We start from the raw sequence: 27,344 nt of genomic DNA, 5'->3' as shown, positions 1-27,344 counted from the left end.
CAGAAGCTTCAGCATATTCTAGTATTCATATATTTTTAACAAATATGACACAGCAGTAAAATGCTTGACTGTATATTAATGTGTACCCTGACAAAAAAGTACTATGTACCTACTCAGATATAGATTCTTAAGGAGTGCTGGCTGTGTTAACACAGCAATATTAGATATGCAATTTATTTTATTACTGATATCAGCAGATTTCTTGTAAGTTTGACTTAGTAAGTTTTTAGCTGATATGAAACAAAAATCCATATGATAGCATCAATCAAACCATTTAAATGTCTGTAATTCCCAGCCCGCCCATCCCTCCCTGCCCATCAAAAAAAAAGCATGAAGGCTAAAATGAAAACCACTGCCCCCACCCCATCCCGCTCCCCACCCCACCCCACCCTGAAAAAAACATGTAGAACTCTAATGAGTCTTTTCATAAAGTGCACTGTCCCTGGTGGTGGACCATGGGGTTAATGCGACAGAAACACGTGGACCCACTGCTTGATGTCAGGGATGCTGAAGAGATGAAGTAAATCCTGGGTCACGGTCTACAGAGGAAAATAATAGAGATAAAGGAAACACAGAGTGGCTGCCCCAAAGTGGTTGCATCAGTACACATAGGCTTCATTGTATGGATGGGGATTGCAACAGCCACTATCTTGTATATAGGCCATGTTCTCATCAAAATGGGAGAGAGGGACAGTGTCCTCTTCATTGATGTGACGCTCGATATCAGTTTTCAGCACTGGCCTCTGGTTATCTGGGAAAGCCATTGAGAAAAGCGCTTCTGGATCACAGACAAATTTATACACGTATCTTTCTCCAGCAACCTGCAAAAGGGAAAGAAACATTTTCCCATCAAGATTAAAACTTCAAAACAAATCAAAAGCACAATTAGGCTGAAATAGCTAATGGCTAAATTTGTTCACTTTGGCTGGAATTTTCCACTGCAGCCATGGGGAACCCACGGTGGGGCTAGCAAGCCAGTGAAATCCCTGGTTCACATCGGTGGGATCAGAGATTCCACCAATGTGAAAGGCTGGAAAATTCTGCCCCAAGAATTTGAAACATTAATATTAAAAGGTTAAAAAATAACTTCAAACACAAGCGAAAGATTTTACAGATGAGTTATATTTTCTGCGAAATTATTAGAGCTTTTCAGTAGTGACCGCACTAATGTGACAAACTAGTAATGCTAATGATCTGGATCATTCCTTTACTGTATAACTTGGCTGAAGAACCTGCAAATATACAGTGGAGATCAACTCCAAATAACAGATGTAATCCTATCTATTTATTTCAAGAGAATGGAAAATAAGGTAGGAAATTTCAATATTAAATATTACGCTCATCTACATAGTACTAAAATGCTACTTCATTAGAGGTACTAACAGGTTTATTGTGATTTTTTTCTGCAGTATTACAAATATGGGTTTTTAAGAGAGTGTTATGGTTTGGGACTAGTCTTTAAATTTAAGGTCAAATAAAACGGCCTGTTCTGAAGTTTGACTGATAGTAAGCCTGAGTGGTCTGAATGTTAGGAACCAAAGGAAAGTATAGAAGTATAGATCGTTTTACTGAGAAGAGAGTGCTTACATAAGAACTAGGAACAGGAGTAGGCCATCTGGACCTTTGAGCCTTCTCCGCCATTCAATGAGATCGTGGCTGATCTTTGTGGACTCAGCTCCACTTTCCCGCCCGAACACCATAACCCTTTACTCCTTTATCCTTCAAAAAACTATCTATCTTTACCTTGAAAATATTTAATGAAGGAGCCTCAACTGCTTCACTGGGCAGGGAATTACATAGATTCACAACCCTTTGGGTGAAGAAGTTCCTCCTAAGGTCAGTTCTAAATCTACTTCCCCTTATTTTGAGGCTATGTCCCCTAGTTCTGCTTTCACCCGCCAGTGGAAACAACCTGCCCGCATCTATCCTATATATTCCCTTCATTATTTTATATGTTTCTAAAAGATCCCCTGCATCCTTCTAAATTCCAACGAGTACAGTCTCAGTCTACTCAACCTCTCCTCATAATCCAACCCCCTCAACTCTGGGATTAATCTTGTGAATCTCCTCTGCACACCCTCCAGCGCCAGTACATCCTTTCTGAGGTAAGGAGGCCAAAAATGAACATAGTACTCCAGGGAAAATTTAGCTGTAACTTAACCAAAAATGAATTTTCCAACGATTGGGTTTTGGGAGTAGAAGCTAACTGTCCTTCCACCTTTGAGGTTTATGAGTGATAGGTTAGAGATCTTCTTGCTTGTTGTAAAGATCTTAAGTGAATAAGCTTGAACAGTTAATAGTAGGCACAGTAATAGTAAACCAGAACCAGATGACCATAGACCGCATTCCCCTTTGAGGGGAGAGTTGACTGGTGGTGATTTAACCTGAGGATCACCACACTTCAGGTGAGGGGCAAGGTTGAGAAGGTGGGGCCTTCCTGAATAACCTCAGCTGGTACAGAAATTTAACTTCTGCTGTTGAATTCGATCTACATCATGAGCCAGCTATTCAGCCACTTGAACTAAACCGGCTCCCAAGTAGGCATAAAAGTTCTGTCGATTGACATTAAATTGGGAATTAAGAGTGAAGATTACCCAAGATGCCAGGACAGTTAATTTAGAAAATGAGTGTGCTAGAAAGAATTATTGTCTAGCGCTTTATATAAAGCCATTATTAAAGAGAGCAGTTAAGTAATAGTAAACTCGAAGTGTAAAAGTTTTCTGCTGACAGTAGTCATTAAACTAAAACTGTTCTATTGTCCAACATTGACACCACTCACTTCACAAGCAACAAAAAGGTAACCATTAAACTAGACTTTATTTAAAATCAAAGGATGAGACTCTCCAGCCTCCCAGCCGAGTATTTCACGACAGCAGGAGTGGGCGTTTGCTGGCGGCGAGGTTCTCTGCTCCTGGCGCTGTCAATGGGAATTCTCATTAAAGCCACCTCACGCCACCGGGAAACCCGCGGGTGGGGTGTACTGCCGATGGGACCAGAGAATCTCATCGCCAGCGAACAGCTGGAGAATGCTGGCCAATATTTCACTTATTGATTGCTATGGGATCTAATTCTGTTAAACAGAAGAATGAAGTGCATAGGTTTTGAGTCAATACCTCAATCCCACTATTTCAAGTATCAAAAATTATTGCTCAACAATCTGCTGGAGTCTAACCTTCTTAACCATACTATTGTAAGTATTTCTAAGCTTTCCTATTATAGCACATATGAAAATCAGCTGAAATAATTATTACGCAACATGCCTGTGGAAGATTTGCAAGTCTCTTGTATTGACTGCACTGCAGTGCTTCTATGCATATCTGTTCAGACATAATGGACAGAATTTCCCCACTCCCATGAAGACGATCTTGGAAACAGGATCACAGAACAGAATTTACAGTGCAGAAGCAGGCCATTCGGCCCATCAAGTCTGCACCGGCCCTTGGAAAGTTCATCCTACTTAACACCACACCTCCATCCTATCCCCATAACCCAGTAACCCCACCTAACCTTTTATTTTTAATACTATGGGCAATTTAGCATGGCCAATCCACTTAACCTGCACATCTTTAAGGGGGGCACGGTGGCGCAATGGGTTAGCACTGCGGCCTCACAGCGCTGAGGTCCCAGGTTCGATCACGACTCTGGGTCACTGTCCCTGTGGAGTTTGCACATTCTCCCTGTGTTTGGGTGGGTTTCACCCCGACAACCCAAAAATGTGCATGCTAGGTGGATTGGCCACACTAAATTGTCCCTTAATTGGAAAAAATGAATTGAGTACTCTAAATTAAATTTTTTTTTAAATCTTTGGATTTTGGGAGGAAACCAGAGCACCCAGAGGAAGCCCACGCAGACACAGGGAAAACGTGCAGACACAGACAGTTACCCAAGCTGGCAATCGAACCTGGGACTCTGGAGCTGTGAAGCTACAGTGCTAACCACTGTGCTACCGTGACGCCCGGCTACCAATGAGGGATGCGAACTAGGAGACAGCCAGGCCAGGCTGGCTCCCAGATGCATTCCCGCCACCAGGAAACCTTTCAAGGGATGGCTAGGAATATAAATCGGTTGGTAATTCTATGGATGCAGGAATCAAATTAAACTGGCTAAGGTCCCAAATAAGAGAGATTCTGCAGCCTCACTGGCATTTGGCTTCATCATGTACAGAGACGGCCAGATTAACTAGAGGCAGGCTTAGTGCTGCAGGTCACGACACAGGAGTCGGAGGCTCCATATCCTCCTGACAGGCTGAAGGCAGGGAAGTCCACACTTGCAGCCCAAAAGATTTCTCCGCAGGGGAATTCCCTCTAATCTGAAGGGTTTACCAGTTTCAGCCAGATAGGTTTGGACTGTCAAATTTAGTCTTAAAATCAATCACTTTAATACTGCATTCACTGTACTAAGCAACAATGTCAAGGAAGCCACTTTAGCATGGTTCCTGCAGCCATTCAACATGCTGGACTTCGTATTCTGAATTAACGACGTATTGATTTTGTATTCAAAGCCAGTCATGAAACAGATGATTATAAAGTAATGAAACATGATTACATAGAACATAGAACATAGAACAGTACAGCACAGAACAGGCCCTTCGGCCCTCGATGTTGTGCCGAGCCATGATCACCCCACTCAAACCCACGTATCCACCCTATACCCGTAACGCAACAACCCCCCCCCCCCCTTAACCTTACTTTTTAGGCCACTACGGGCAATTTAGCATGGCCAATCCACCTAACCCGCACATCTTTGGACTGTGGGAGGAAACCGGAGCACCCGGAGGAAACCCACGCACACACGGGGAGGACGTGCAGACTCCGCACAGACAGTGACCCAGCTGGGAGTCGAACCTGGGACCCTGGAGCTGTGAAGCATTTATGCTAACCACCATGCTACCGTGCTGCCCTGTTTAAGTTATAATTAGTGAGCTGAACTAACTAATAAGTACAATCGAAAGACTGGATTTTGTTTCAAATACTCTATAAACCTGGTTGTTTCTAGAAAATGCAGTTAGCAGAAACTGTTCAAAGAAACCTTTCTAACTTTTGATAAGATGCAGCATACCATACACTGGCTCAAGAATAAAGCTCATTGTTCACAATCTGATTAAGATTAGTAAGGAAGCAATTGCCTTCCATGGGTTTATTTTTTAAATGAGCTGTTAGTGATCAAATATGTAATTAAAGTCCAATTAATGTAACCTATCAACAGCTGGATTGGCTAACAGAATAAGCTAACAGATGATCAACCTAACATGACATGATGGTCACTCAAAAGGATAAAAACGGCACCTTGTAAGGGTTTGTTACTGGCCAAGATTTGAAAACTCATGAGTATTAATTACTACAAGTGAATTATTATTAATATTGAAGATCAGAGACCTGAGGAAGTGACCAACACTTCAAACATATATGTGCAACTAGCTGAGGTTGTCCAAGTCATTGTCAAAAAGTTTGATAAGTATATCTTTTCAGTAACATTTTCTGAAATTGCTATCCAAATACCTTACATTAATTAGGTAAGTCACGCACAAACAAAAGTAAATTAAAGTGAGCTAATTCAAATCTGATTTACAAGCAGACTTAGAATTAAGAGCAATAGAAACATTACAATTTCACTGCTTGTGATTTTTGATTTTCATCCATGCCTCTGGGAGCACCTCCATGTTGAGGCCCCCTCTTGCTCCCCAACCTGCCTCAGCAGCACCCATCTCTCCCTTTCGGGCTGTCAAGGCTTCAGAGCTGCTGGCCATGCGCCTGATCCTGCAGCATCGAGAATAAGCTCGCAGGCAGCTGATTTTGAAGCCACCTCCCGGAACATTGTGTCGTAGATCTCATTATGAGCAAGTGTGGGCTCCCCATTGGTTCCTAACGTAGAGGTCCTGAAGCAGTAAAATCCTGCCCTTTGTGGACTTTGATATCTCTTGCAAGTTTATTCTCATACTTTCTTTTTGTGGCTCTTCCATCTGACTTGTCCCTTGTTCTTTGTGTCTATTCCATTCGTCAGGATCTGTGCTGTGCATTTTTGTATGTTTGCTTTTTTTGTTGTATGTTGTTTATTACGTGTCACTGTTGTTTATTACTGATTCTGTGTCACATTGAGTTATTTTCTGATACCTCCAGCTAATCTTTTGTGGGTTTACGCATTAACAGATTTGCCTAGTTTAATGTGGACAATCTGTGTCGCTTCCCACTGAAGTCCGCCTTATCCAAACCTAGACTCTCACCAGCAATTTTACATTTCTCCCTTTCAGACACTGCTTTCAATTCGATCATATTAATCACTATTAGAGTAACAGTCATGCTGCGTTACACTGTGAACAAAATCTGCCTCATATGTCACTACAAAATCTAAGTAGAGCACTGATGATTATTTGCACAGGAGATGGTTCAGTGTTTTAAAAGCTTACATCTTATTTGATAAATTACAGACAAATACAGATAAATTACTTGCTTTCAATTTATCGCAATTAAAATAGTTTTCCAACAATACTCTATTTTATAAAATCAGAAATATTTATTCTCTATGGAGTGACGGTTCAGACAGTCCTGTTTTAATAAGCATACTTTTTACTTCTCTATATAGATTCATTTTAATAGATATAAAAGGTGTGCAAGGATAGTCTGTTTTAGACATGTAACTTTATCTGCCAGAGGCACCCATCAGCAGAAGGTGACAAATTTTAAATGAAACCTAAAATCTGGTTCTGTTGGTTATCAACTAGCAGTTATCTCGCTTATGCTGTGGTAAGGTGCTAGAGCAACTTTGCTAATTTTCATTGAGGCAGGCACCTAGGAAGGGCTGAAAATGGCAAGCTTGCTCACCTAAAATGTGCAAATGCGCCAAACCTGGAAGTTTGGAAGGGGCAAAGAGCACTACGCGTTTGCATGTTATTTGTGAGGAGATCACTGTTGACTCTTCATCTGATTTCCAATATGCACACTTGCAGCAAAAATAACCAAATAAAATATCAGGAAAGGAAAATTTGACCAATTTTCTTCGGGTACATCAGCTATCTCAGCAATCATCTAATAGATCAAACATTGGACTCCTCTGTTCTGTCTGAGGCAGCTACCAACTAGCTAAACTATCGGTGAATCCAAAATGAATAAAGAAGCAAGCAGTGCTCGGGTGAAGCATTTTTAGAGCCAGATACAGAGGTGCAAGTCCTGAAGGTTGAAACAATGCAAAGGTAGAGCTTTCTTGCTCCAAGAAAAGCAATGTTATTCAATTTTATGGCACTGAAATAAGTTGGGATGCAAGGATTTTTTCCTCTCACTTCAGTGAGCATACAGTATACCTGTAGTTGTTATTTGGATGTTATTCAGCTAGTATTTGAAGAGAATATCAGTAAGGTGACTCATGCTTGTTGCTTACTTTTTGCATGATGCCTTTCTCATAGTAATAGCGCAGTGAGCGGCTCAGCTTGTCGTAGTTCATAGCAGGACGATTCTTCTGGATTCCCCACCGTCGTGCTACCTGATTCAGAAAACATTTCCATTAATGTATAATTAAGATGCATACATTTCAACAATAGCTCCATGAAGTATAAAAGTATCAATATTTTTGGCAAATGTCCTCGTGTCATGTGGTACAAAATCCATTTTCCAATTAGCTTGAGGCTCCAGCACAAAATTGATCACATCGTGGCACTAACCTAATTCTTCAAGACACATTAGAAGATGTGTGAAATGTAATCACTGGTGTAGTATAAAATACCCACATCAGGAATTCAACCACTTTGTTGGAATAGTGTTAACCCTAAACTGAATCTAACCCTCTCTATAGTGTGCTTGGTGCTATTATTAGAGGCAAAAGGAAAATAGCATGACTGTCTACACTGTCACACTCAATTCAAAGAACATGAGTGGAATTTTCCGACCAAAAATGGCAAAAGGGTCAGATTCTGGCTGAAAACCAGGAACACAGCCAGGTTTTCTGACCAGGGGTTGGATTCTCCGGTCACCGATGTTGAAATCGTGTTCGACGATCGGCCGAAGAATCCGTTCCTGACCAAATTGGGGGCGGGTCCACTTTCACGATGCTCCACCCACCAGGTACGCGGTACATACTCGTGCGACTCGGCCAACTTTGTCTACCTGATACGATGCAGGGAAGGATGTCCCGAAGCGTGGTACATTAGCGAGACCATGCAGACGCTGCAACAACGGATGAACGGACATTGCGCGACAATCGCCAGGCAGGAGTGTTCCCTTCCAGTCGGGGAACACTTCAGAGGTCAAGGGCATTCAGCCTCTGATCTTTGAGAAAGCGTTCTCCAAGGCGGCATTCAGGACGTGTGACAACGCAGAATCGCCGAGCAGAAACCTATAGCCAAGTTCCGCACACATGAGTACGGCCCCAACCGGGACCTTGGATTCATGTCGCATTACATTCACATACCACCCACCATCTGGCCTGGGCTTGCGAAATCCTACCAACTGCCCTGGCTTGAGATAATTCACACTTCTTTAATCTGTGATTATCCCTCCCTCCCTTATTTGAACTGTATTTCATCAAATTATATCCATTTTTTAAATAAGGAGGCCGAAACACAAGGGGTGGGATCTACCAGTCAAGTTATACCCGAAAAGCAGAGCGGCGCGACGCGACTGGGAGAAGCCGGGAGATCCCACTTCCCAGATCTACCTGACTTGCCATTCCTCGCAAAATCTAATGCGATCTTGTGGGATCTCCCGGCTTCTCCCGGTTGCGATGTGAATCCCATCCATTGTGGACGGAATCACTTTCTGGCAAATCTGCATATTATAGTGAGACTATTGCGGGATCTAACAAGGGGGTGGGGTCTAACTCCCTCGCTTTGGAGACCTTGTGTGTGCGCCGTTCAGTACTCCACAAATGGGGATCAAACAGAGCAGCACTCATGGGGGTCTCCCAGGAGATTGGAGGCCCCCAGTTGCATGGAGTGGCATGCACCAAGAGGCCTCCTGTGTGCCATCTTGGCACTGCCAGGTGCCGTGGCACTGCCATTTGGCAGGAGCACTGCCAGGGTGCCAGCCTGGCACTGTCAAAGTGCCAAGCTGCCATTTTTCTGTGTGGTGATGATTGGACCGGGGTGTGTGCCTTGCACGGGTGTAGGAGAGAGCGGGGGGGGGGGGGGGGGGGGGGGGGGGGGTGCTCTTGCTCTGGACCCCCTCTATAGTGAGTTGGTGCTTGGAATGGTTTAGGGGTCACGTCGGGGATGCAAAAGATCTGAACTCCACTTTTGAATGGCATTCCAGTCTCTCGCTGCACTGAGGAGTTCCGGCGAGCACAGTGCAGAAAACTGGGCTAAGTGCAGCCTCGTCGGGGATTCCCAATCTACTAGGATGGGTGTAGATAGCAGGATATTTCTCGGTGTTCCGAGTGCCGGGAAACACCCGGCTAATCTCGGGCGCAATGGGACTCTGTCCCCATTCGGGTAGTGCCTAATCGTTGTCCTGTACAACTGTCGCACAACATCCCTATTTTTATGTTCCATTCTTCTTGCAATAAACAGCAACATTCTATTTGCTTTCTCGAGCTTTGAAACTCAACCAAGCATTCATAACAGGCTCAGCTACATTAACAAGTCTTGTGACATCTAAACAGCAGCCTATTGAAACTGAAAAACCAGATGGTCCGCTTTTCTCCTCCTGCCAATCAAAGCAGTCCAGGAGAAGTTGGATTTTTTCCCTTTAAAATGAAAAACCCTTCAGATTTCCTTTAAAGGAGCTCTTGGCATTCAAAACACAGATATCAAGCAGTCTTTCCGACGGTTTTGTCACAAAGACAAAGTATTCTGATGCATCTCAAATCTTACCCATGTATTTACCTTTGTTGGGGAAGGCCCTAAAATCAACTACTGTAGTCAAAGCACTTCTAACTCATAATACATCTAACTATTGAAGTTTAAAGAACAGTTTTGTTTTGTATTTCAAAATCAATCAATGAAAGAGCAAGCTATTTTTATTTGGTTCCTTGCCTGGGACTACAGATCTCCTAGAGTTTACAATTACTCTGAGGTGCTCTGAACCACAAGTCCTAACAAAATGGGCCTGACTCAATGAAAGTAGCTGGGTTTCTAAATGAAAAACAACTATTTTGTTTTTGTTAATTGGATATGGACATTACTGACAAAATCAGCAGTTACTTTCTATTCTGAATTACTCTCCAGTAGGTAGTGGTGAGCCACCATCTTGAACCATGATGAATTGTTGTTAAATAGACAATTCCAGGATTCTGTCAAAGTGGTGAAGAGGGTAAGATGTGGGACTGGATTCTCCAATCCCTGACAGCGAAATTGAGTTCGGCGAAGGGCGGAGAATTCCCGATGACGCCGAAAATCAGGGGTAGCGCCACTTTCGCAATGCTCTGCCCCCTGAAAAGTGGTGTACGCTAGGAGTACGCTGCAGTCCGTAACCACGCCCTCCTTACGTTGGCCGAAGCTTGCCCAGCGATGCTCTGTCCCTGACCGGCCGAGTTCCTGACGGTGTGGGTCGCGTGTGGCCTCACCCGTCGTGACCTCAGCGTGGCGGCTGCAGACTCAGTGCAGCACCGCCACAGTCGGGGGAGGGCCCATCCGCGGGTAGGGTGGACATTATTTGGGGTAGGGGGCACTGTGGTGGGGCAGTCCGGACCATGGGCTGCCTCTGCTATGAAGCACGGTGCAGCCTCCGCCATGAAGCATGGTGCGGCCGCTGCAGGCCACCAGCGTGCGTATGCGCGGCCACGGACCCAGCAATTCTCTGGGGCGTATCGGCAGCTCTACACTGGTGCTCTACACTGCCTGGCTGCTAGCCCCCAGCAACACAGGGAATCGCTGGCCGTTTTGCGCCAGTTTTCCTGGCGGAAAACGCCACCGTTTGTCCCGCTGGCATGGGGACTTAAGTCTCCACATCAGAGAATCCAGCCGATGGGTCTCCAAGCCAGGACGATGTGATAGAACATAGAACAGTACAGCACAGAACAGGCCCTTCGGCCCTCAATGTTGTGCCGAGCCATGATCACCCTACTCAAACCCACGTATCCACCCTATACCCGTAACCCAACAACCCCCCCCCCATTAACCTTACTTTTATTAGGACACTACGGGCAATTTAGCATCGCCAATCCACCTAACCCGCACATCTTTGGACTGTGGGAGGAAACCGGAGCACCCGGAGGAAACCCACGCACACAGGGGGAGGATGTGCAGACTCCACACAGACAGTGACCCAGCCGGGAATCGAACCTGGGACCCTGGAGCTGTGAAGCATTTATGCTAACCACCATGGATCTTGCAGGTGGTTTAATTTCCATGTGTGTCCTGCCTTTGTCCTTCAATGCAATAGAGGTTCTGGGTTTGGAAGGTGTTGCCAAAAGAATCTTTGAGTTGCTGCAATGCATCTTGTAGATGATACACACTGCTGCCACTGTGCAGGGAGTAAATGTTTAAGGTGGTGGATGGGATGCCAATCAAGCAAATGTCTTTGTACAAGATATCATCTCGCTTCTTGCGTGTAGCATTCATTCAGGGAAATGAGGATATTTAATCACACTCCTGAATTGCTGCCATGTAAATGGTAAAAAGGCTTTGGCCTGTCAAGAATTCCCAGTCTCTGAACTGCTCTTGTTGCCGCAGCATTAATATGGGTTGTCCCTTTGAGTTTCTGGTCAACAGTGACCCCCAGGATGTTGATAGTGTGGGATTCAGCAACAGTAACACCATTGGAGGTGTCAAAAGGTTAGATTCTGTCTTCTTGGACTGTCTTATGGCATGAATGTTACTTGCTATTTATTAAACCAATCTTTAATCCTGTCCAAGTCTGACTGCATGTGAGCATAGACTGCTTAATTATTTAATAAGTTACAATTGGATCCGAACATTGTGCAATCATTCGGGAATATCCCCACTTCTGATTTTATGATGAAGAGAAGGTCTTTGATAAAACAGCTGAAGATTGGTTGGGCATATGACTCTACCCTGAGACACCCCTGCAATGATATCAGGGGGCTGAGATGTTTGGCCTCCAAATATCATCTTCCTTTGTGCGAGTATTTTGCTCCAGCCAGTGGAGAACTTTCCCCTGATTTTCTGTGACTGCAATTTTGCTCGGGCTCCTTGATGTCACACTCAGTCAAATGCTGTCTTGATGTCAAGGGCTGTCACTGTCAAAGGCTGTCACTCTCACCTCACTTCACATCTAGAATTCATACTTCAACCACTTGATCCACGTGGTTCTAGAAGATTTGTTCTTAAGAGCCCGTTAAATTTATTTTAAAAATCATTGGTCATCTCCACTTCAACCCACGTGTAGGCAGAGTGTTCTAGGTCATTCTCACTCACTGCATAAAACGTTCTTCCTCACTTCCCCCGCACCTCTTGCTCAAAACCTTAAATCTGTCCTCTCGACCTTGTACGATCAGCTAGTGTGTGCAACTTTTGTTTGTCTGAAGTGTTAAAATCTTAATTCTTATTCTTCTACCAAATCCATCCATGGCCTTAGCCTTCTCAATCTCAGAAATCTCCTCCAGCCCCACCATCCTCCTAGGTACCTACACTCCTCTAACTCTGCCCTCCTCAAGTATCCCTGATTTTAATCGCTCCACTGTCACCAGCTGGGCCTTCAGTTGCCTTGACCCGTGACTCTGGAAATCCCATCTTAAAGGTCTCTGATTCACTATCTTTCCTTCCTCAAGGCACTTTTTAAAATCTACTGCTTTGACCAAGAATTTTTGTCATTTGCCCTAATATCTCCTTATATTGCTCAGTGAAATATTTTGTTTTATAATGTCCCTGTGAAGCACCTTGGACTATTTTATTAAGTGAATGGCGGTATATAAATACAAGTTGTCGATTATTTTTGTTGCATAACCTACTGCACAAACTGCCTTGTGGTTTCTTGCCTCCAGTTTGAATGCACAGGATAGAAATCAGATTGTTTGGTCCTGTTTGCCCCAGACTGAAATGTTAATACTTTGGATCAAGGACTACACTGCATCCTATTTTAAAGCCTCTCCCGCCAATAATGTACAGTATAACAAAGGTGTAGCATCTTTATTATTAGTTTTAAACTTGCATTCCCTCCCCTACCATCCCTTCAACAAACAACACGAAAACAATAAATGATCATTTAAAAGTAGTGATCAAAACGAATACTTTAGGGGCAGCACGGTGGCACAGTGGTTGGCACTGTTGCCTCATGGCGCCGAAGTCCCAGGTTCAATCCCGGCTCTGGGTCACTGTCCGTGTGGATTTTGCACATTCTCCCCGTGTCTGTGCAGGTTTCACCCCCACAACACAAACATGTGCAAGCTAAGTGGATTGGCCATGCTAAATTGTCCCTTAATTGGAAAAAATGAATTGGGACTCTTAATTTATTTTTAAAAAAAGAATACTTTGAGGTAGAAATATGTCGAACACATTGGATTGGCTGTGGTTACATGCAGTGCCCGATTTTCAGTTTCATTGCTTTTCAATTGAATTAAGTATCAGCCGCTGCATATAACAGGCCCTGCTGCCAATTTTGTACCACCATCCGAGATGAATTTCTTCCCCTTTATATTTGTCAATTGAATTGAAAGCAGTAATGCAATACTCGCTTTGACAAAGGGTCATCTGGACTCGAAACGTTAGCTCTTTTCTCTCCCTACAGATGCTGCCAGACCTGCTGAGATTTTCCAGCATTTTCTCTTTTGGTTTTAATGCAATACTATTGTTACATTAATGTTCAGAAGCAATCCGTGATTCACTTTTGCACATTAGGGATGAATAGCTGCTAGACTGAATCACCTCCTTGAATTTCGCTCCAGTCATTGACAAAAGCCATTATCTTCTCACTGTTGCTAACTGCCAATGTTTTTGCTTGGAAGAAAAACAAGGTGACAGAGCAGCGGGAATTGCTGCAGCTGGTATCAGTGCCATTTCAAACTCAACCAGAGGAGGAGGGAGTAACACGTCTCCAGGCTAGTCTGGACATGTTTCATTTTCTGCTTACCTCACAGTTTTCAGCAGCCTCCCAACATCTCAGTTCAAAAAACAATTCATGCTGTAAAGCCACTTGGAGCGGAGCAAATGTTTTTCATGGGACACAAACTCACGAGGCGTGGTTTCTGCCAAAACCGGAGGGGGATGGACAGCATATAAAATAAATTGTCCAACTACACACTTAGACTGAATATACTGGAAAGGTGTAGAATATTTTTCTTGTAATTTATTGAAAATTCAGTGTAATTAATGCTAAGAAGTGAACATAACGTGTCCGTCAACATTTTATTTATGAGAACAAATACACAATTCTCCCAAGTAAAGCTAATATGGGGACATTTTCAAAAACAAGTATTATTATATAAAAAATTAGGCTATTTTCTGATCCAGTTTTGCTCTAACACTAAAAGGAACCTATGGTTTAGCTTGGCATTAGATTACTTTATTGAACAAGCTTCTTTGGCGTCAACTTTTTGTCAGGTTCCACCTCTATCCCACAAAGGTCTTGTTTCAATTTGAAAGCTTTCCTTTCCTTTCTGTTTTGCTGAGTATCTGAAGATCTTTCCTTTTCTTTTGTATTTGAACAAATGTGTGAGCTATTGAACTAAGTGAACTCCTTCCCACCTATCACAATCCACATGCGACATCACAGTATACATATATCTCCTAATACTTTTAAAGCAACTCATTTAATTTGACAAAGTCTATGGAAAGAAAAAAAAATGGGAGTGAGATAAAACTGGTTGGCAATTGGTCGTCATCCATTTTATAGATTTAATTGATTGCGGTTATAATGGAGAAGCTTCAAAAAAACAGACTACTTAATTTGAAATGCTGAGCCTGAAATCGTATACCAGGGCAAGGTTTGTCCGAGTCTCCGTACCACAATTGAGCTTGGCACGGGGGCGGAGAATGGGTGTCAGACCCACGATCGGGTCCGACGCCGCTCCCGCAATTCTCCAGTTGCTGCCAATCATGCGCGTTATCGACGCAACGCCGGTCAAGAGCCATTGAAAGAGGCCCCCACGGCGATTCTCCGCCGGCAATTGGCCGAGTTCCCGCCGGCGTGGTTCACTCATGGTTCCACCCGGCGGGAGCTCGGAGTGGCGACTGCTGACTCAGTCCTGGTGGGGGGGGGGGGGGGGGGGGGGATCCATCACCGGGTGGCCTCCAGGACGGCCAGGCTCACGATCGCGGGCGCGCGTGATCTCGGGGGGTCTATACTGTCGGGGTCAGTCCGTGGTGTGGGTCGGCCAATTCGCTCTGGGCCGCCTCCGCATGCATGCGCGGAACCCTGGCCGGAGGTGCATGCGTATCGGTGACCGGAGCTGCAAGGAGCACTCCGAGGCCCTGCTAGCCCCCTGAAAAATGAAAAAAGTCCAGAGTGATTCACGCCCCCATTTACTCGCGGGCGTGGGGACATAGCCCCAATATCAGAGAATTCCGCCCCAGATCTCACTGTGAACGTGGTAAGACTGAAGCATGATGATCATAATTAGAATTGCTAATGTTATTCTTTTGTCACATCTTCAGTTTGTGATCTGTAATGGGCATGAGGTATACTATCCTTCAACATGATGACGTACCATATCGTTTGGAGACAAAAAACAAAAAGGGTGAGTCCAGATATTGCAGCACTAGCAATGAATGCATTAATGTTTTGGTAAGTAATGTGTCTGCTACTTTAACAAGGATGATAGTTAATATCATCTTTAGAAGTATGGAAAAATAAATGTACTTTTCTTTTCTAGTCACTGATATGATAGAGTGCCGTATCAACTGCCAACAGAAATGGTGCAGACAAAATTAATTAACAATCAAATGATGACTTGATGTCAACAAACCACTACTAATTGATTCATCTTGTACTCCCCTCCAACTAATGATCACACTAAACTTTGCCCATTTATCAAGATAGGTCAATTTAAAATTCAAAGGTCTTTGGGATAAAAAATACACATGTTCCGAAGTTTAAAGGCTCAAACCTACACCTGCAGTTCTGTTCACACTCAATTACATCTCGAAAATAATGGGGGTAAAGGTCCTCGCTGCCGTAGTTGACATGAGTCAAACTTTCTTGCCTGTGGCTTGATGTAACGACAGGAAATGGCCATGTCTATGCAACTTAAAATCTCTAGATACTTTTCAAGTCACTCATTCAATTTGACAAAGTCAATTGCAAGAAACAAAATGAGAGAGAAGTAACACAGGTTGGCATTTGGTCACCATCCATTTTATATTACTGCATAAAGACAGCGCGCTAGATTCTCAGCTGGCGGGATGCTCTATTTTGCCGGTAGCCAGGGGGTTTCCCGATGGCGTGGGGCCGCCCCACAATGGGAAACCACATTGACTGGCTGGGGTAACGGAGCATCCGTTAAATAGAACTGTGGTGGGGTGGGGTGGAGAACCCAGCCTAGAATCTACCCCTGTAACTTGAATCTACCCCTGTAACTTAAATGGATACATTTTGCAGTGTGTGGTGTTTAGTAGCAGAGTTAACTGAAACCTAAAAGCCCAAATCAGCTCAGAGTCACTGCTTTTTTTATGCAATGCAGTAGCTTGAACTGATTGGGTTTTACAAATTTGTATTTGGGACATAAAGAGTCAAGAGGCAGAAGCGAAAATCAAAAAAGCCGCTCTAATTGTTCTTTGGAGGTCAACCATCTTTTCAGCTGCTTCATCAATGAACATCTCTCCATTATAAGGTGAGGAATTGAGCTGTTTGGATGATGGATCTACAGTTCTCTGTCATTTATATATGAATATATGTATTAGGAGCAGAGTAGGCCACTTGGCCTCTCGAGCAATAAGATCATGGCTGATCTGATTGTAACCTCAACCCCATATTGACTACATCCAATAGGTGAAGAATCAAGAAACTATCTAGCTCTGCCTTAAAAATATTCAAAGACTGCTTCCACCATGTTTTGAGGAAGAGTTTCAAAGATGTGGTGAATTATAAACCTCAGTAATTCACACTGTGTTGTACCACATGTATTGAGCCTGTGCTCTGTACCGGATTGTGTGTAATCTCGCGGCCCTGTCCATAGGGGGAGATGAGGAGTTTGTACTGGGCTCCAACCTTGTCTCCGCCCATGGCTCCTCCCCCAGCTGGAAGTATAAAGATCAGTGCTGCGAGCCTGCTGCCAGTTCATCTCGAGTTCATCTCGTCACAGGCAGGCGCTGTTGTAAGACGATTAAAACCACTGTTCACTTCTAACCACGTGTCGCGTGAATTGATGGTCTCATCAAAAGACTCACGACCCTTTGAGGGAAAAAATTCTCCTTAGCGTTGTCATAAATGAGCACCCTTATTTTTAAACAGTGACCCCTGGCTCTGTATTCTTCCACAAGAGGAATCATGCTCTCTACACCCACCCTGTCAATGTCCCTCAGGGTATTAAAGGTTTTGATCAAGTCGCCTCTAAGCTCCAGTGGATATAATCTGTCCTTCCTTTTGTCAGAAGGCAACTCATCCATCCTCGATATTAGTCTAGTCAATCTTCTCTGAACTGCTTCCAAAGCATTTACTTATTTCCTTAAATAAGAAGACCAATAACTGTACAGAATTCCCCAATGTGGTCTTACCAGTCGTGTTTACAACGGAAGCATAACCTCCCTGCTTTTGTAATAACAACTTGGACATCCAATTGTTGGCAGGTATAATTTGTGCCAAACAAACCAAAGGCAAGATTCAGTGAGAAAAGTACAAACATCTACTCCTAATTTTGAGAAGCAGCACTAATGACAAGATTTCCATTATCAATATCTTTGCAGGTCGGGGGGCTGGGGGCATGGAAGTTGGTGGGGGTGATGTGGGTACAGTCTCACCATTGCTCTAGTTTAACTGGACCAATCTGTTAACCACCGTGATCACAAAAGCAGGGCAGAGGTTGGGAGCTCTGCAGTGAGTGACTGAGATCGTGACTGCTCAATGAGTCTCCACAATCTGCAAGGTCAAACCACAAGTATGATAGAATACACTTCACTCACCTGTTTGAGTGTAGGCGCACCAACACTCGGGAAATGCAACATTATCCGGGACAATGCAGTCCACTTGACTGACCACTGAGTTCGTTATCAACATCCGTCTGCCACTAGCCCACTGTGTCTACCCTTTCCACAGGCTACACTGCAGCAAATCTGATTTCTATAACCAAGGTCAAGAGCAGCAAAATCATGGGAACACCAGCATCTTCAAATCACACAACTTACGAAGACATGTATCACTATTCCTTCATTGTCACTGGGTCAGTATCCTGGAATCGCGAAGTCACACCAGTGTGGGTGCACTTAGATATTGCTATGCGTTTGGTTTCAAGGTGAGGGCCAAAATCTCTTGCACAGGACAACTAGGAATGGGCAATAAATGTGGCCCTGACAGTTTCGCACATCTCATGGCAGCAAGATTTTGAAAAATCTCCTTGAGGAACATAAACTAAATCTGTCACAGAAACATTAGGGGTGTAACTTCAAAATAAATGGTTGCAATATTAACTCTCCAAACTGAAAATATATATAAGATTGCAATTTTTCATTTATTACAGGAAATACTATGAATTATGAAATATTTTAAAGAAAGGAAGAACCAACTTGTATTTACATACTGACTTTCAAATGCCAGGATACCCTCAAGTGTTTCCCAACTAATAACATACTAAAGTGGAGTAATGTTATAATGTAGGAAATGGGGCAACCAATTTGCATAAAGCAAGCTCCCACAAACAGCCCGATAATGACCTAGAAATTAAGTTTTACAGGCTTCCCTTTTTTCCTCCTCCCCTCCCTTTTCCCAGGACCTACCTGAAGGTCATTGCCAGCAATGCAGCAAACTCAAATTGGAGAGTCATAAACAGGTAGCTTGCTCTCTAGTCGTGATAAGCCCAATTTTGGATGAATGGCCATGGGTTGTGCTTGGAGCAGACTGAGGGCACAATCGAACGCTCTCGTCACGCCCAACATAGTGACACAATGAAGCTGTTAAATCTCGCGAGTAATCTCTCGTGAGATTTGCAATGCTCGGAAAGTTTAGCGAGATCTAACGGGATCCAGATGAACATATTTAAATTACCCATTACACTAATTTAAATATGTCTGTGTCAGATTATCCCAGCACTAACTACCTCCTGAGCGAGGCCTCAACTGGGTGTCGTTTAGCACTGGTCCATACAAACGTGTACCAGGTGTAATGGCACCTGGGAGGGGGAGGGGGATTAACCAGGCCCAGGGGTCTTCAGCCTCTGAGCAGGATGGAACCCTGGCACTTCAGCCACCCGGGCACCTTGACTGCCAGCCTAGCACCTTGGCAGTGCCAGGGTGCCAGTGCCAGGCTGGCAGTGCCAAGGTGCCTGATGCCAGGTTGCCGGTTCCAGTGATTGGGCCGGGGGTGCCGTGCCCCTAAGAGGTGGGGTGAAGGGGGGCCTCGAGGACCTCCTAAAAGGTAAATTGGGGGGACAGGTGCCGCAATGGGGTCACTTAGAGGGTCGAGAGATCTCTCTTCCTGCACTGCCAAGAGTCGTTCTCGGCATTGCAGGCTCCGAGGAACAACCTGTTATTCGCATCCAAAACAGACCTCTTTTTTTGCTAATACTCGTCCACTGTTTTTGATGACATTGCTTGATGGTTAATTGTTGGTGAAAGGGTACTTAAGCCCACAAGAGAGGGTAGATGGGCCATTTGTTTAATATCTCAGCTGAAAGTGGCATCTCTAACAGTATTGCTCTGAAGTGCCAGCCTGCATTATGTGCTCAAGTCTCAATTCCGTCATTCAACTTTTTTGTTTCTGAGTAAAAGGACAGGGCTAATTTTCTGACTTAGACTCTTGTAAACTAATTTTAACCTCGCTATTTCATTACCCCCTCCTTCACTCCCTTAATCCCCAACCTCCCTTTGCTGATTAGGTGTTTCTTTTTACTACAGTTGTGCTAACAGTAGAAACCCACCTCCTCTGGCTCAATGAGTTTGAACTCCATGCCACGACCCGTCCAAGCAATAAAGTGCGAGTTTGCCGGATCATCCAGCAGAGCCACTAGAAACTGCCAAAGCTGGAGAGAGCCTCTGCGTTGGTAAGTTGGTCCTTCCCGATATACGCCTGGTTCCTGTTTGATGTCACCTGTGGAAACAGAAGCCACCTCATTGCGTTAACAATATGAATCAGGCAAAGTTTCATATTTGTCATAGATCAGCATCGGATCTCGATTGGTATTTAAACAGTTAAGCATATTTCCCCTGGCTGGCCTCCTATCTTACATGCTTCATGCACTTAAAACTCATTTAAAACTCGAAAATCCATGTTCTAACTCACACCAATAATGGTTCAGCCACCACTCCTGTACATCCTGACCTACACTGGTTCCTACTGCAATCACCCCATGATTTCAAAATCCTCGCCCTTGATTTCAAATCCATCCATGACCTCGCACCTTTCTATCTCTGTGGACTCTCCACTCAACAACCCTGTGTGATTTCTGTGCTCCCCAAAATCTACACTCTTGCAATTCTGTGATTGTCATTGTTTTGCTGATGGCTGTGCTTTCAGCTGCCTCGGCCCTCAGTTCTGGAAGATCCTCTCAAAGGCCCTAAGCTCTGAAAGTCCCTTTCTAATAAAACACTTCCTCTCTCCTTTAAAGTTCTGCTTAAAATCTACAACTTTGACCAAGTTTTTGGCCACCTGTCCTTACAATGTGGCTTGTTGTCAAATTTTGTTTGCTAAAGCTCCTGCGAAGTGCCTATGGGTTGGTTCACAAGATGAACGGTGCTATGCAAATACAAGTTGCTGTACACTGTCATTGCTCCTCCAGGACCCGGTTTCTAAACTTATGAGATGAAAGCATTTCTCTAACAGCTGCAGCCACGCTAAGTGAAATGAATGTGGAGGGTTTAAACTGACTTTTCATTGAATACATATCTGTACCATAAAACTGTCCATAATTATGTACTGCATTAACAATCTGAATTGGAAAAGCCTTGTGGGTTACTGACAATGAGAAATAGAAAATGTCAGAGTGGGACAGGATTGAAGAGCACAGAAACTAATATCCAGTAGGAGCTTTGCTCTGCATTTAATTCCTGTAGCACTATCACTAATTTTGGAATGCTTGATATCAAGGTTGGTTGAAAAAGTTACACAAAGATCCATGCAGTGCCACACATGCTTGAACACACACACACACACACACCAACCAACTAAATTGCGCAAGGATCTCAAAAGGCCCATTAATCTTTAACTTCTATGAGAAACCTTTTCCCACCATATATTTCAATGGACATATTCTTGGTGTTGAGAGCAAATCTATCAGTAAGTAGTAGCTAAATATTTGTAACTTCAGCCAGATGCCCAAGTACATTATTTCTATATCTACATCTATATATATATATTTTATGCACGGATCTGCTGACTGCAACCAGTTGTGTGAATATTATCTAGAACAGCTTGTTGCAAGGCCATGACTTCATCACAATCTCAACTCACACAAAATAATGACAAATCCAACCTGGCCAATTACTGCCCATCAGTCTACCATCGATCATTAGCGAAGCGATGCAAGGGGTCACTAATAGTGCTACCAAGCAGCACTTGCTCAGCAATAACCTTCTCACTGATGGTCTGTTTGGGTTCCTTCAGGGCCACTGAACTCCTGACCTCATTTCAGCCTTGGTCCAAACACAAACAAAGAGCTGAACTCCAGAGTGAATACCCTCGACATCAAAGCAGTATCTGACCAAACGTCGCATCATGGAGCCCATCAAAACTGAAGTCAATGGGAATCAGGGGGAAAACTCTCCATTAGATGAAGTCATAGCTGATACAAAGGAAGATTTGTGCTGTTTGGAGGTCAATCATCGTGGTCTAGGAATATTGTTGCAGAGGTTCTTCAGCGTGGTGTCCTCGGCCCAAATATCTTCAGCTGCTTCATCAATGGCCTTCTCTCCAGGTTAAAAGTGGGGATGTTCGTTGATGATTGCACAATGTTCAGCACCATTTTCGGTGCCTCGGAAGTGTCCGTGTACACATGCAGCAAGACCTGGGCAATATCCAGGCTTGGGCTGACAAATGGCAAGTAACATTTGCGCCATACCAGTGTCAGGCAATGAGCATCCCTAACAAGAGAGAATCTAACTATCTCCCCATGATATGCAATGGCACTACCATCACTGAATTCCCCACTATCAACATCCTGAGGTTGCTATTGACAACAAACTGAACTGGACCAGTCACATGAATATTGTGCACACAAGAAAATATCAGAGGTTTGGAATCCTGATTCCCCAAAACCTGGTCACCATCTACAAGACTCAAGTCTTGAGTGCCTGGAATATTCTCCACTTGCTTGGATGAATGCAGCCCCAACAATAATCCAGAAGCTTGACCGTCCAGGACAAAGCAGACTGCTTGACTTGGCACCCCATCCACCACCTATAGCACTCTCCACCCCCAACATACAGTAGCAGTAGTGTGCGCCATCGACAAGATGCATTGTAGCAACTTAGCAAGGCTCCTTTTACAACACTTTCCAAAACCCACACTTCTACCATTTAGAAATCCAAGGGCATTAGATGCATGGGAACACCACCACCACGTGCAAGTTCCCCTCCAAGTCACACTCCATCCTGACTTGGAACTATATTGATGTTCCTTCACTGTTGCTGGGTCAAAACCCAGGAACTCCCTTCCGAACAGCACTGTGGCTGTTCCTACTACACACGGACTGCAGTGGTTCAAGAAGGCAGCTCATCACCATCTTCTCAAGGGCAATTAGGAATGGCCAATAAACACTGGCATAGCAAGCAACGTCCACATCCCATGAACTTTTTTTTTTAAAAGCCTACAAATGAACAAATAAAAAAAAGCCTACAACTTTCATTTTAGAATCATATTGTTCATCTTACTATAGCCGAGGGTTTATTAAACCATGGATGGTGCAGGTTTAGGAGTAATTTTCTCTCAGAGCTGAGTCTCTCTGGTAGCAAGGGCAGTATTGGAGATGTGGCTGGATCACTGTAGCTCCCATTTCCTGACCAGGGAGGTTCCATGCTGAGAATGGAAGACTGCAAGATAACCCACAGTGCTGCACGTATTCATTGTATTCACAATTTGCCAGAATAATGCTAGTTTGTGTCAGACTCTCTTTTTCAACAGAGCCCTGGACAGTTTAAACTAAAACAAGGCCTCCTTTGTCACGTAACTGAGGTTCATTCTAAGACCTGAGGCACTGAAGTTAAGCTGTGAAATTGTGATATCTGAATACTTAATTGAAGGCGTTCATCTGAAATTTTCCACTCAGCTATGTCAGCAGATAATTTGATAGAAAGACATTTCAGCCGATTGCACTGAGAGTTTTGTCACTATCCATGTTGCCTAGGTGCTGAAAGCAAGCTCATCGTACTTCATTTTAGATTATCACGCAGATACAGAATCACATGGGGCTCAGCTGTAAACTGCAAGATAGAAATTAATCTGTGTGGAGGATCTCAGCATGCTCCCAACAGTTTCTACAGGTAAGTTGCCTCATGCTCTCCATAACTCAAACTGTAACATTTTCCATTTTATATCTGGAATATATTGTGCTGCTCATCAAACATTTCCCCTTTTATTGCAAAATTAAGAGAAAAATCTCTCTTATGTTTTAAAATATCTTCAGTGAGGTGATACGGAAACATGGAAAGTCTTCAAGTAAGCAGTTTGTTGGTCACTCAATCCATTTACTCTTGGGCCCTGACCATTGTGGGGAAGGTGCCAGTGAAGCCAAAAGCAGGCATAAAACCTGGTGTGGACCTGTCAATCTCAGCGGCAGGGCCTTGTTATCATTTCTGTATTCTGAACTTTCCTGCCTTGCTGTGACCAAATTGGCAGACTGGCTGGTGGGCAGCAGGAAGCCACAGCCAGGGCCCTTTTGGGGACAACTCTTGGCAATCAGGAGATGGGGGAATGGTTACTAACTGGAACTGGGGGTGGGTGGGAAAAGATGGCAAGTGGAACGGAGGGAAGCCACTAATTTGAAAGTGCCAGAGTCCTGCTCATTCTGACCTACAAGGAGTGCTGTAAAAGGCAATTATTTTGTGGAGCCTGCATCTCCCACCTCTCATGGGTTTTGAGAGCTATTGGAAACCTGTACATCTGCCATTCATTTTAAATTGGTCTCTCAATGGAACCTCGGGAACCAAATTTAAATATGCTTATGAAGTGTCGCACCTCTCCATGGAAGCCCTGGCATGAAAAATCTTGGGCATTTAGCTACTTTAAAGGCGATTTAAAAAAAAAAAATTTAGATTACCCAATTATTTTTTCCAATTAAGGGGAAATTTAGCGTGTCCAATCCACCTACTCTGCACATTTTTGGGTTGTGGGGGCGAAACCCACACAGACACGGGGAGAATGTGCAAACTCCACACGGACAGTGACCCAGAGCCGGGATCAAACCTGGGACCTCGGCGCCGTGAGGCGGTTGTGCTAACCACTAGGCCACCATGCTGCCCTTTAAAGGCGATATTAATAAACGTTGTTGCTATCTGCAATGGTTGTGAGAATGGCATACTGGGGATGCCTTCTCGATATGTAAATGTGCAACATTCTCCGAGCCCTGTTGAGGCCTTTGTGAGGGAGAATAATATCAAGGCCATTATATGTTAAAATGCCTCTATTTCATGAACATCAGTAATCCGTTCATTCTCTTGAGACGCTGGATGTCCTGGTTTGCTGATGTATATTTTCAACATTTTCTGTATCATTTCCTTCTTATTTCATTGAATTCTGTGCAGGATTTCACCAATTCTCATGTCAGCTCAGTTGATCTATAATCTCGCCTACACAAGATGGTCAAACTATTAAACAGTTTGCCATAATGCTGGATATATGCAAATATCAAAATAAAATGTGGCCATCGTCCAAAGCAGTCTAATAAAAATCTTTAGGAGTGAGATTGAACTTGGGCTGGACCACAAAATGGGTGATAGGAGGTTGGCTGCACGTTAAATGCCTTGTCCGACTTTCTTTTCCATTGACTTCAGTGCAGAAGACTTAAGATGCCAGGCACTTGAGAACAATATTGGACGAGATTCTCCGTTCTGGAGCCTAACTCCCGGCAGCAGAAAATTGGGACTGGTCTCCGCTGGTGCCAGTAGTGGCGCACAGGTGTAAGCCACTCCTCTCTTCCATCTAAATTTACGCATGGGGTGGAGCTCGCTGGATTCTGTCGGACTCCAAGTATTGGGCCCCAATATTGAGCAGGCAGCCCAATCCCAAGGTCTGGTATACCTCTGCTGATAAGTCAGGGCATCCTACCCCCCACTCACCATGGGAAAGATGGGTCACTCCCTCGCAGCACGCAGCCATGAGGGTGACCTGGCCCCCTTCCCCAGTACCCCCATTAGAGCCCCCCATCAGTCACCCCTGCTTGAAAGCAGAAGAGCAGTCCAAGCAGCACTGTGAACAATCACTGCATTTTCACCGACCCTTCCCTAACATCTGCTATCTCAGACAAAAAAGTGTTCAAAGCAGCAGCTATTACAAGTGTCAGAGACCTCCTCTAAAGCCAAGTACACTTCAAAGGGCTTCAAATCACGTGACAACCTTTAAAATGCAAAACTCCCATTCAACTTCGCACAGCAATACATTTCACTAGCCAATGATTGACAATTGTATTAGTCCAGAGGCAGGTGCTTGGTGGATTGTTTATCTATGTTCCCTTCACATTTAAATGCGTCTCAAGTACCCTGCTTTGATGCTAACCACAATGTTTATAAACACTCTTGATGTGATTGACTCCTCACCATATCAAAAGAAGCTAACTGGTTTCTGCTGTGAATAAGAGGAAATTAAAACACTTAGGGTTGGGGTGGAAGAGCCTTCCGATGCATTGACCCCTTGACCCACATCGCGTTGCCACTCGAGCAAATGTAATTGAGATTAGCCTTAAATGTCCTGTCTAAAAAAAAAATCGTAAGCACGCTTGGGAAAACTTGTACCAAAGTCCGCCTGGTGTATTTCCTGCTGTGGGGACCTGTGCATAAAGGTGGGGTGATGAATCGGGTTTCCAGCACAAGATGGGTAGCACACTGAGGCCACCGGCGGGAGATCAGAGCATCACAATGGGTTGGTGCTGGGTTTGGGGCTGCACTAAACCCTTTTTTCGGGGAACGGTCCATTCACCGCCCGATCGGGAATCCCAATCAGAGCGTCGGGCAATGGATGATCCACTTCATTATTCGACAAGGACCTGAATAATTAGCTGGTTTTAAGAGCAGGAATTTGTTGGGCCATCTTTTGTTCAGCACTTCCTTACTTTCTTACAGGTGAATATTCATGCTGACTTGCACAGTAAGTGAGATGATTTAGGGGTTCATTTTCAGCTTGGATGCTGAGATGGTAATGCAGTGGAATAGATCGCCCATTCGGAATAGAACATATCCAATTTCCATCAGATCAAACAGTACAATTTTATAAATGTGGGCAATCCATTCTGCCCCAACAATGAAGTTGAACATGATCTCCATGGTTTTTCACAAGACTTGAGCATTATACTGTGAACTATATTGAAAAGTAGCAGAGTACTTCCAGTTTGATAAGCTCTTCTATAGACATCAAAAGACACCTACAGGAAAGCTCTTGCTTGCTACAGTGGAGTAGAGTTTAATTTTACTTGTCCCTTTGAGAGTGCAACTGACCAGAGTTGCAGGATTATCAGTCATTTGTCTTTGTAAGTTTGAAGGAAGATCCACAGAAATCCCAAAGAAAGAACAGAGGAACCCCCAACAAGAGATGCAAGTTCTTATTTTCTACCTGCTTAATTACTCCCTGTGTGGAAGTTATGTGATTAGGCACATTTTGAGTCTATTTGTTTCTGGAAAAGATGCTTATCGTCATTGATAAGCTGTTCACTTGTGATTTGTTACTGTTTTATGAAGATGATGTTTGAGCCAATTAGTTAGAAGTGTCACATAGTTTTCATGTGTGATACTTTCAACTGTGACTCTTTGGGAAATGATAGGTGTGAAAGATGGATGGATTTTTGCCATATTTCCATTGACAGTGTATAACCACATATGGATACATAGGATCTACATTTGTGGAAGTCCTGTAAAAGGAGCCAAAAACTCTTCCAGACTAAATATGTTATTCCCAAAATAACATATTTTCAAAAGCGTTGCCTGCCGGATAGATTTTTACGACAAGGGAAGATGCCAGAGCAAAATTGTAATGTTCGGAATAGTATTGTAAATATTTCCCACTCTTCAAGCAATACCCTTCTCTTTGAAAACTGACATCATTACCTTATTCCTTCTGGACTGACGGGACCCTCTTATGGACTGATCTGATCTCTTCACTCGATGCCTGTGTCTATGTATTTATGTTGTGTATTTTATGTTTGCCCTATTACGTATTTTCTTTTCATGTATGGAA

General features: G+C 43.8%; 1 protein-coding gene across 5 annotated transcripts in view; it reads right to left on the bottom strand.

Annotated features, from left to right (window-relative positions):
• Positions 1-387: 387 nt before the first annotated feature.
• The window catches only part of etv1 (ETS variant transcription factor 1), a 140,498-nt gene continuing 113,541 nt past the window's right edge, over positions 388-27,344 (bottom strand). For all 5 annotated transcript variants that reach the window (XM_038797486.1, XM_038797485.1, XM_038797490.1 and 2 more), the window contains 3 exons: positions 19,888-20,057; positions 7,372-7,473; positions 388-821 (listed from right to left, as the gene is read on the bottom strand). In XM_038797486.1, the coding sequence (XP_038653414.1) occupies positions 600-821; positions 7,372-7,473; positions 19,888-20,057 (494 nt within the window). In that variant the 3' untranslated portion in view covers positions 388-599. The remainder of the gene's footprint in view (positions 822-7,371; positions 7,474-19,887; positions 20,058-27,344) is intronic.

Source organism: Scyliorhinus canicula, chromosome 5, assembly GCF_902713615.1.
Source record: "Scyliorhinus canicula chromosome 5, sScyCan1.1, whole genome shotgun sequence".
Classification (NCBI taxonomy): Eukaryota; Metazoa; Chordata; class Chondrichthyes; order Carcharhiniformes; family Scyliorhinidae; genus Scyliorhinus; species Scyliorhinus canicula.
The sequence above is the reverse complement of the archived record's forward strand: the minus strand, read 5'-3'. Positions and strand labels throughout refer to the sequence as shown.